Here is an 11,551-nt window from a genome sequence, read left to right on the forward strand (position 1 = left end):
TACTTTCAAAGGCCCTCCCGTCAGCGGCAGGATTCGATCGGCGCCTCCGACCAATTCTCCAACGGACTGTCGCACACGCACGCCTCGACTGACGTAAGTGGGATCGGCGCGCATGGCCCGCTGGCGAGGCGATGAAAAGAGGAGCGTAAAGTAAACACAGAATCCGACCTGCTCGCATACACACACACTGCACGCACAGACGCACACAGAAAAGATGGAGTTAAAACAGACCGCAGGACAACTACCGAGCATGACTCGGCAAACTAGCCAAACTGGTGTGCCTTTGCGGTCCACCAAAAGTTCGGAGGTTAAGCTACCAGAATGGGTCTGTGTGCGCCCGCGCGTACGCTGTGTGACTTTTCTTGCTTGTGAAGTGAAGTTCCAAGCCTCCCTCTGCAGCTTCTTCTCCCTCCTGGTCCTCACCCTCTCCCTTCGCTCCCATTCATCCGCCTTTTCCTTTGCACACTTCTATCACATCCACTTCATCTCACACACCAACCAAAAAAAAAACCCCCTTCAATAAAGGCCATTACGCATATATGCGAAAGCAACCCGTCCACTTTTCCCTCCCTCTCTCCTTCTCTTCCCCCGCCACCACCATCCCCTCAGCCTTCCTTTGCGGATGGCTCTTACGGGCGCTCGTGTAATCTCATCCGATGAATCTTCAGAAATTGATCGGCGCTCCATCGATACCCCGGGACCAGGGAGCAGCAGGAGAGCCTCTTCCCCCGTTGGGCAAGGCGGTCGGGGACGCGGGCCGCCGCACATGGGCAAAGGGCCGCCGCACCGGGATGCCGACGATGATGACCGCGCTAGAGATGACCAAGCTGATTCCCAAAGTGAACGCGGGCCGGCCGCGCGGGCTTTTCCCTGGGCACACCGATACCATGCACTTACTTGACAGGTTAGCGAAAAAGGGCATCGAACTGCTCTCGGCACCCCTGGACGGTAGGTGCGAGGGAGTGGATGGCGGGGTGCAGAAAAAAGAAAAGCGGAAGAAAGCAAACGGGCGGCAAATCAAGGCAGCGGTCGCTGGGCCGCGGGCCATGCCCGGACCGTGGCGCTTAGGCCCGAAAAAAAGGCCCGCCGGGCGCCCTCCGGCATCCCCGCTAGATGCACAGACACACACACACACACACGTACCGGCCCCGGAGGCCCTGTAATTATTTATCAATTTGCTAGACCTAGATCCCAAAGACCCCTTCGGTGTATCTTCCTAGCGGCCTTTCGAGTCCTTTCCCGGCTCGCCAAAGCGCATTGTCTGTTTGGTGCTCCGATTTTTGGGAGAGTTTTTGGGAACAGTTGTGACCGTGTCTGTCTGTGTGTGTGTGTGTGCGCGCCTAGAGAGCGGGCACCGACGCGATGAACTGGCAGTTTTTCTTTCCATCTTTCTCCCAACGGCGGGCTGGCTCGGTGGCTCGGTGTAGGTAGGGAAGCCTAGGCTGCCGTCGTGCCGCCGCTAGGAAGCTGCTGCCTTCTAGCCGTGGGGTTGAGAGGCCTCGTTTAGGCGGCACACGATGGGAAGCAGAAGACCGGACCGTCCTACGCGGGGCCACATGGGCCTGCTGCCGACTCGTTCGCATTTCTATCCTAATTACGGGCTTGCCCGGGCCAGTGCGCTTCGGCTCCCCGATGTTCGTGACTGCGCCTTCTTAGATCAGCACTTCCCAAGCCCCTTCCCTGCCCTGTCCCCCAAACCGCCACAACCATCGGGCCCCGGACGGACGCATTTGAAGCAGCAGTTTTCGCCCATCGGAATTACACACTGTCGGCCAAAAACCGCAGCAGCAGCAACGATGACGACGACGCCGCTGTGTGTGTGTGTGTGTGCTGGGCAGGCTGTTTAAGTGCTGCTCCACATTGAACACCCCTTGTCTGCTTCCCTGCAACGGCTCTAACGGCTCTCCGAACGGAGGGGGGGGGGAGCGATCGCAATCGCGCACTATCGATCGTTTGATCGGATCCATTTGCGCACGGCCCCGTCGTGCACTTTGTGTGGTGGACCCACTTAAGCGCAGCCGCCGCGCGCATCCTCGCGTACCCGGCTACCGAACCGAGCGAAGGCATGTAACCACATTCTCTCCCCTTCCACCTCCCCCCTCCCCCCATTCCCCCCTTCACCATCCCATACCGTCCCAACTGGGCTTGCACTAATCCATTAAACCCATATCGCGGTGCGCCGCGGACGTGGATGATGATGATGATGCCCCCGAAACTGGTAGCCAACCGCTCGTTCGCTTCAACAACAACATCGATCTAGCGATATTTCATAATGCGAAAATGAATCGGGAGCGATCCGGGCCGCTGGTGAGTGCTGGTGTGTGCTTTTACCTCCTTTTTATTTTGTGTCTGGCGCCAGCCCGGTTTGTCCGCCGCTAGAATAGTGGGCACAAACCCTTGGTGTTGTTCTCTTTTTCTTCTCTCCCTCATCTGGGGTGAAAATTGTACTGTGATGAGCTGAAGTTGATAAAAAGGCTACTGTTAGAGGTAATGTATGTATGTTTTGCTTTGAGAAACAGTCCTACAGAGGAACTGCTGAATCAGGAAGGAACATTTTGATTTTGAATTTTTCGAACGAGCTTACTATATTCTGACTAATTTCAGCTCTAGATTAGAAAAAGAACCTTTTGCAACAATCCGCTTCCTTATTCATTTATTAAGGTATCGAGCCTCCGTGGCCTACATACACAATTGCAACTGCCGCATTAGAAACTATGGGCTCCTAAAATTAGACGGTAAGTGTCAACCTCGTATGGCACTTGTACATTTCGGGACACTAACAAACAATTCAATTATATTTAAAAAAAATCTTGGACATCAATAATTTAGGATAAAATATTCTCTTTAAATACGTTGGTCGTTTAATTAAAATCAAAGTGATTAGACCATATATTGAATTGCCTTGTCATAGCTAGTAACGGCTCATTATATCCATATAAGGTACGCCTGCTCTCGCCGACAAGTAAATTACGAGAGCGAAAAGGTCTCGAAGGCGAACAGATGTTGCTCTGTTCTAATAAACAACGTCTAATTCTTTTTTTTTTTTATTTTAGCAACAAATACACATTGGTTTACCTTAAAACGGTGTTCGAGTGTCTGTAGACCAAGCAGAAGGCAACGCGAGCGATAACCTAGCATGGTTGTAAGTCCTCTGAATTGGTCGCATTTTAGAGCAAGTCTTCCGTCTTCCTAAACTTCCGTTGTATTGCATCTATTGTGTTAATCATCGTAGTGCAATTCGGGCACCAAAGACTTCACCCACCAGCGCACAAGACTAGTAAACAACGACATAAGACTTAAGACATGACTAAATTATCGGAATCGTAGAAAGATAAAACCTAGCATCTTGTATGCCTTGTTAACGGTGTTGTCAATGTGTAAACGGAAATTTAAACTAGAGTACAGTTTAACACCTTACCACCTTACACCTTAGCCGGTCTTGTGGTACAGTCGTCAACTCGTACGACTTAACAACATGCCCGTCATGGGTTTCAAGCCCCAATTAGACCGTGCCGCCATACGTAGGACTGACTATCCTACTATGGGGGGTAATCTATAAGTCACTGAAAGCCAAGCCCACAAGTGTGGTACAGGCAGGCCTTGACCGACAACGGTTGTTGAGCCGAAAAGAAAAAAAAACAGTTTAACACCTAGATCACAAACTTCCTGATGACGATCTAAGACACTGCCTAACTACGAATAATTATACTTGATTGTTTTTTCAAGTCTATGTAACGATTTAATAAAAAAAGGGCTTGCTCTAGATAATTTTTAGACACCAAGTATCAAACACCAATTATGAATCTCTGCGTCCCAGGGGCTCCTATTGAGCACAGAAGTTCTCAATGAGACTACTGTATATAGTGTTGTATATGCTGGAATTACCTTAAATTGACGGGGCCCCCCGCGGCCGCTCAATCCGCGTACCGTTAAATCCTATCCTAGGCTATTAGCCCCAGCCATCTAGGGGAGAGATCTCGGGGTTTGGTCCCTTGGTTATCAAAAAATCATCTATGGATACCACATAGTAGCCACATAGTATCACATAGTTAGGACAAATATTGTTGAAAGATAACGACAGCAATTCGGCAGCTTGCTAAACAAATTTCAACAAATTGTCAGGGCTTTCTGAATTATTTATTGAATATTGCTAGCTACATTAAGTAACAGGCCGGAATTGAAAACAAACATCTTTTGAAAGTTATAAGGAACTTCAGACAGACAACTAACATTAAGGCTTGATACGGATGCTCTTTCTAATTCAGACAGGCTTTTTTCCATATAAGCATGACAAAGTTGCAGACGAGTTGAACATAAAATGTGCTATCTTTGAGCAGTCTTTGAACAAAAACTCATGAAAAATAATCTAATAATAATATTTATACTGAGGGTTTAACCCACATGTAGCCTACTGTCTAATTAATTGGACCCAAATATAGTTAAATCTCTCTAAGGTCAATTCTCAAGGGACCTCCCGTTTAGTCACAGAAGGTTAACAAAATGCACGTATTTCTATGGAGTGTCCATGGCAGTAACTGTCAAATTATTAGTCGCAAAGACTTCAATAGACATCATTTTAGAGAGATTTCACTGAAGATAGTGTTGAGCACAACATTGGTACTAGGTCACATTTGAATTTTTGGTAAAATGGAACCACTCTATCATCACAAAAAAAAGAAAACAGAATCAATTAATCGATGTATGAAGATGTTGTACACCGAGGTACAATTACACCGCAATGTTTCCCCCGATCTTCAAAATATATTTAGTGATTGCGAATACCTTCACTATGAGAAATGTACATCATACGGAAAGCTTCAAAGAATTGCGTATGTTAGGTCAAATTTTCGATATAAATTGTAGTTGTAGTTAAACCCCGAACCGGTTTGACTGGTCCCATGGTACAGTCGTCAACTTGCACGACTCAACAACACGTATGGCTTTGTACGACACATTCTCCGTATGGACCAACTTGCTATCGGTAATCAATAAGTCAATTAGTGGTACAGGCAGGCCTAAAACCGACGACGGTTGTTGCGCCAAAGAAGAATTAACCTTATCTCTCAACATGACCTTCCCTGAACAAACCAACAAAACAAACGCTTCAGTGCCAACACCAACCACTGAACCACTATTGCTGCTATAAAATTAGAATACACACTGGAACAACACATCGAGAGACAAGTAGGATTGCCCTGCTAAAACATCACTATATATTGGTTCTGCCCATCAGTGGAAAAACAGACCGACTGTTCGTCTCTTTACTAATCACATCATTATTATATATGTAGCTGTCTTTCGTCTGTCAGCATCAATTTAATTATCCCATGTGAAGCCAACTACTAATAGCTTACAACCCCACAACTAACAAATACACACACGAGGCGCTCATTTTTACTCATTTTCTCTCGAGATTTGAACCACATACAGAGGGGGCGCCGGTGGAACGGTAACGCACCGCTCGCTCACAGCACGTTTGCAAAGCAGGTGCATTTACCAATCACTCTACCGAACCGTCGCACCGATCGGTACGTTAGCAAGCAAACAAGTATCGCATGTACCGGCGCAATATTAATCGAAGCGCTGCGCGCGCGCACCGGTCGGTCGGAGAAAAGATAAAATTATCCTGCACCATTTGTTACGGTTAGCCGGGCTGAATGGTTAATAAACAGCAGCATTTAGCCATCGACCCGTGGCTACGCAACGCAGGCCGAGCATTATAAAGGCATTGTAGTTAAATTAAAATGAAATTAATATTTCGTACAAAATTAGTTCAAACGCCGCGGCAGCGACCGTGGGGCGTAACAGCCGTGCGCGCGCAGCACTGTCCCGGAGCGGTTGACGTTAAGCACGCAAAGATGATCCGTACCCCGATCCCAACACGCAATCTGCCGCCCTCGCGCTCCCCAACCCCATCCGCCCTGTTTGAGGGGTGGTTTGGGGCTTATGCTTTGGTTGAAATGTATTTTTTTATTTTTCAACCCCATCTTTTCCATTATTTATTGCACATTTTTTGGTTTTTGCTTTATTTTTACCCTGCAACTGCAGTCCCACAACGCGCACACACACACACAATCAATCCGGTAACGCCAAGACCCTTTCCCCTCGTCAGCAACCACTTAATTTTTATCATCACTTTCATTTCGTCACTTCGGTCGAAATTGTACCCTATTGAATGATGCGCACCCCATGTCCACCCCTCCACCCAGCAAGATGTTGATTACTATACCCGAAAGCCCGATCATGTTATTGATGATGATGATGATCACGCTGATGATAGTGATACTGACGGGATGATTGTTATGTTTTTCCACAACATAAAGTAAAACAAAATAAACCATAAACGCTTTTGTCGAGGTGATGATGAGGTGGCTTCGCTGCCACACAGCCTTAACCAACACGATCGGGACATGGTGCCAAGGGTAGAAGGGGGTGAAAGGGGAGGGGGGGGGGCAAAGAGGATGGTTCAGCGCATATGAATGAATCGCACCGCGTTGAATGCCGGCGCAATGCACTTGCACTTGCCTTTGCAGGCGAGCGAGCGCGCGCGCGCGCGTGTGTGTGTGTGCCTTTTTTTATAAATTTATTTTATTTTACTTTCTTTCTTTCCCCCTTTCTGCGCTTCCTACATTGTTTAGCCCTCATTATCGATGTTGGCCCGGGCGTTCGGCGTTTGCGGGCTCTTGCTGCCCCTTCCTTTTTAATCAAGCCATCCATCTTCCGGCTCAATCAACACACGCGCTCTCCTAGCGATCGTACCCGGAGCGTAATTGCTGTTAAAACTAATCGAGTAACTAGTGTTTTGTTATTGCTCTTCTTCTTTTTATCTTGCCGGTTTTGTTTCCTTTTTGTGAACACTTTGAAAAGAATCAGCATCGATAGAAACAGTTGTCAATCGTGAGTCTTGCTCGCAAAGTGGTTGCTCTTGGCGTTTGCCACAGTTTGCAAGCAATTTAAGATGAGCTTCACGTGCTCTTTATCATACCGCAAGCGTCCCCGAAAAGCGCTGAAAGCAACGGCAGCAAACGGCAGTGCTATGACAGTTGCTTTTACCGCGCGATAACAATCTGTTTCTTTTTCCAATCATCCTCATCATCATCATCATCATCATCCGACACAACACGCCGTTTCACCCTTCGCCACAGCTCCTCCCCATTGCAACCCCATCTCTAATTTTCACCAAAGCAGCGCGCAAATCGTGTTGGAAATGTTGGACATCTACCCCCCCCCCCCCCCCACGGCCACTCCCCAACCCCGTTCTCAAAACTCATGTAAACCGCGACAACACACCCCACCAGGACGGTGAAAAGGCGGCAGGAGCAACAGCAGAGAGTAAAGAAAGAAAGAGCACACACAACAACAAAAAAGCGGGGAGTGAATTTAATTTCATTCGGTACATCGGGGTGTTTTCCACTTTTTATGGCCTTTTTATCTCCCCATTTGCGATGAGGTTGTCCCGATGAGGTTTGGGGTGCCTTTTGGAGAGCAGACAGGGGAATCGTTGCGGGGAGTGTGCGGTAAGTTCGGAACCCAAACCCGAGATGCGCCGATCGATGTCGCGTTCTTACGCGGGTTTCTGTTGTTTCGAGTTCGATGCTGCTGGTGCGCGAATGCGACTAATTTTCACATGCCTTGCGCAATTACAGTCGAGCCGAGATACATAATGGGGTACACCTTCGAGAGTGAAAACTCCTCGGACGGGTGGGACGGGGGTTCATTTTTCAGGCCACCTTTAGGAAGCGTAATCAGATACTGGGGGCGCGCGCTACAACACTTCTTTCTTATGACACTTCCGCAAGATCGGGGCAAGATGCTGCTGCTGGAGTGTCGAGGAATTAATCACGCTCGCGGACCACACAGCGGCCACCAGCGGACAAAGATCACGCACGATCGCGTGGCTGCCGGAAATGACTGGTCGAGAAACATGGAACTAGGCGAAACTTAAACCTTGGAGGAAAGTTGGGGCAAAACCATCGTGCTCGTTTATCGAGTTTTCGGTCTCGGTGGTGCGAAACGGTTAGCAGTTTCGGGCCGACTTGGGTGGCCCGGAGATGTCACAGTGCCGGGAGACATCCGACGCCGAGATGAAACAACTCTTAACATCTGTACCAGTGAGCAGAACCTCGCGGGACTTCGTGGGCCAAAGAGTAACTTAAAACTGTAGTTAACTTACTACTTTTATAAATCCTCAATAGACCACAAGTTATTCATCTTGCCATTTGGATTACAATGTTTGTGCGAAGATTAAAATTTTCAAAAATTAAAACTATTAAAATTTTCCTGTTTGTCTAATTTGCGCGCAGCTGCGCGACAGGTTACCGTCTCGGTCTGTCTTAATAATTATTAAGGGAAATTATGTGACTCGAGCGTTGACTCGTCAACAATGCTGAATTTACATAATGATGCCTATTTAATAACTTGTCTCTAGTTTGACATCTCTAACTGTACGAAGCATTTTGTCAAACATCCGCATAAGCTGACTCCTTCGGACAACGGTGTTTTGTCAAACAGCTTTCCGTCCGACCAGAGATACAGAAAGAATTATATTTATTGTTCGAATATAACAAAATGCACAGGGAGTAATAGACACATTATATAACCGTTTCACTTGAAGATGGACCGTTGGATAAACTGATGCTCTGATGTTTTTGTTAAAAAAGGTCCCCAAATAAAATAATTAATAAATAACAATAGTACACAAAACCAGATAACGGTTTAACAGATTTATAATGCTTCTTGGGCTTGAAGTTAGCATTTTGTTAAAAAAAAAAACAAGATGATTGAGACAGAGCAATATCTTGGACGGGCAACAAAAAATGAAACGACTTTAACAACCTTCCATTATACGGAATTTTTCGTTCGTTTGGAGTGAATTTTTGGTTGGCATTGGTCCATTTGACGCAGAGAATTGCCCGGAAAATACCACCGATAAAATGTATGGTTGTTACAGAGCTTGGCAGAGTTTGTTCAGAGAATTTAGTTCAGCCAGTTGAGGTACATTTGATATTAATATATGTGTTATTTTAATACCAAATCTATTTGAGCAGGCTTGTGAACGGCAATTATGTGCGCTCTACAAGGAACTAGTGTTGGGTTTCATAAAATCTTTCGTTGAGATTCATTCGTATGAATCTTCAGTGATGAGTGATTCGAATCTCGAATCGACTCTTCAAAGATTCATGAATCTCAAAAAACTCATGAATCTTCAAGGTTTCATGAACCCCAAAAGATCCATAATTCTTCAAGGATTCATGAATTTCGAAAGATTCCTTGTCATTCAAAGATTCTTACCAACCGTTGCCAACCGAAATTCGGATTTATTGATCGTATTCAGATCATTTTAAAACTTCATTCTGAGTCAGATTTACTCAACACTACACGGAACGCTGTAATTGCTCAGCTTCCGTCTTCTGCATCGAAAGCTTGAAAGCGGTATCAAGATTGTTTAAGCTTATTTGTATATTCCATTTCAGCTGCCTTCCAATCGTATAGTTTCATTAGAATAATTCTAATCCATATTACACCAAACCAAACCCAAAGAAGTTATGGTATGGGTATGGGTATGGTGTTTTTTTATCTTTGTAGTTGTGTGCATTTTTCGAAGATTTGGTCTTTTTTGCAAAATTGATCTTTTGCTCATCCACTACCCTGATTGGCGACTGATTTACACTGTCCCACGGGTCAGTTTCCAATGTTTACAACACCGTTATTCATGAGTAGTACCTCAACAGCACAACTGTCACAAATGTATGACGGCTGTTGAAAAAGATCGCGCTAGTGTTGAACAAGTAAGTAAGTAAGTGAACTGTAGTAGCCAAAGAAAACTGTAAACAAACGCCGATTCGTCGAAGGCTCGATCAAGTTAGATCATAAACGATTGAATGTTTGTACTGAAGCAAACATATTTATGCACGAAAAGTTAAACATCTGTTTAAATTGATACTTTTTAATGTATGAAAAGTATTAAAGCTCAGTTACAATAGGAAAAAAAAGAAAACAACATTATTTTAAAATGCATCATTGTCCCTCAGCAAATAATGAAATACAATATGGTGGAATGTAACCGTCCAATTGTTCTGCTGGCAGGCTGAAGATACTAGAAACTGACGGTTGAAGATACTAAAAGGGTCTACAAAAGGGAAACTGACTCGAAACACAGAGTGTGATAACCGTAAACAAAATCCAATTCTCCAAAACTACATAGAACCAGAAAATAGCTAGATGTCAACAGTGCACTTACCGTGAGCAGCTCCTCGTTGTAGTAGAAGTGGCGTGGATCGTGTCGCTCCATGCCTGATCCCCTTCGCATGCAACAGAAAAAGGGAAACACGCTCTACAAAACCGGGTGTCCCGTATCTGCTATCACTTATCACTATCTCACACACGCACGAGGAGTGCAACAGACCTGTGCAGGCAACAAGGCACACAGCAAACCGGGCTCGATGACAGTTTGAAATGGTCGCGCTTAAACGGATAACCTCCAAACAGGTCCAGAGTGTACGGCTCTATTGTTTGGATAGTCGAAGATCATTTTCATTCAATCTCAGAGCGTTCTATATGATTGTGTGTGTGTAGGTGTCTGTGTATGCTACTCCTAATTAAACTACCATACTGACACGAGCACTGACATGAGCAGCCGCTTCAACAGGTCTCTTCTCCTGTGCAGTGACAGGGAGAAAAAGAGAGGGAATTGATAGAGGGATCGACTCTTTTGTTAAAGTGTTCCGCTGCGCACGTTGCTCCGCTTATTTAGCAGCATGAGTCTTCAAAAGTCTTGACTACTTTACTCGAACGGACGTGTAACCGACACACACACACACTCAGATGTTGAGGATCCCAAAGTCCCCACCTTCCCCTACCGGTTGACCCGCGCCGCTGCTCCGGTTTGATGGACGAGCTCCAGACTTTGGGGTTGGTTGGTGTTTCAGGATCAGCGCGTCAGCTTCAAGGATTCTCTAGCCTACCTTCGAAAAATAGAAGGTCCACCAACAACAACGCTGACGACGACAACGCACAAAGCAAATCCAACCGCGTTGCAAACACACACACACACCGGCACCGTGCGCGCCCGTTGGTTTTTGTATCTGAGCGCCAACTAATGGTTGCTTTTTGTTTCGCCCGGCGGGCCACCGGTGTGCCGTGCCGGTGCCGCGAGAGCCCGAAACCGCGTGACCGCGCGAACATCAGCATCCGTACGGTGGGGGAGAGGAGGATCGGTACCTTAGGCAGGGCGCCTAGGAGCGGGCTCCCGTGTAGGCGTGGTAGAGAACGTTGCCTATGCCCCCGGCACAATCGATCGATCCCAAACCAAACCCAACCTCCCCCCCCCCCCTCGGCGATGGGGATCAACCCTTACTGCCCCTTGCCTTTGGGGCATTGACGGTATTGCTGTGGGTGAGAGAGCGAGTGAGCTACAGGGTAGGGCCTTCCAGCGTAACACCAGATCCAGAACGAAAGATACAAACACACACACACACATGTCATAGAGAGGAAGGGAGATGGGAGAGTACGGTGAGCTGGATCTGGACATGTACATTGAACATGGGGGCCG

General features: G+C 46.6%; 1 protein-coding gene across 1 annotated transcript in view; it reads right to left on the minus strand.

The window, feature by feature from the left end:
• The window catches only part of LOC120950125 (transcription factor Sp9), an 88,494-nt gene extending 77,408 nt beyond the window's left edge, over positions 1 to 11,086 (minus strand). Inside the window, exon 1 of the mRNA XM_040367901.2 lies at positions 10,241 to 11,086. Within this exon, the coding sequence (XP_040223835.2) occupies positions 10,241 to 10,309 (69 nt within the window). The 5' untranslated portion in view covers positions 10,310 to 11,086. The remainder of the gene's footprint in view (positions 1 to 10,240) is intronic.
• Positions 11,087 to 11,551: the final 465 nt, after the last annotated feature.

This window comes from Anopheles coluzzii, chromosome X (assembly GCF_943734685.1).
Source record: "Anopheles coluzzii chromosome X, AcolN3, whole genome shotgun sequence".
Taxonomy (NCBI): domain Eukaryota; kingdom Metazoa; phylum Arthropoda; class Insecta; order Diptera; family Culicidae; genus Anopheles; species Anopheles coluzzii.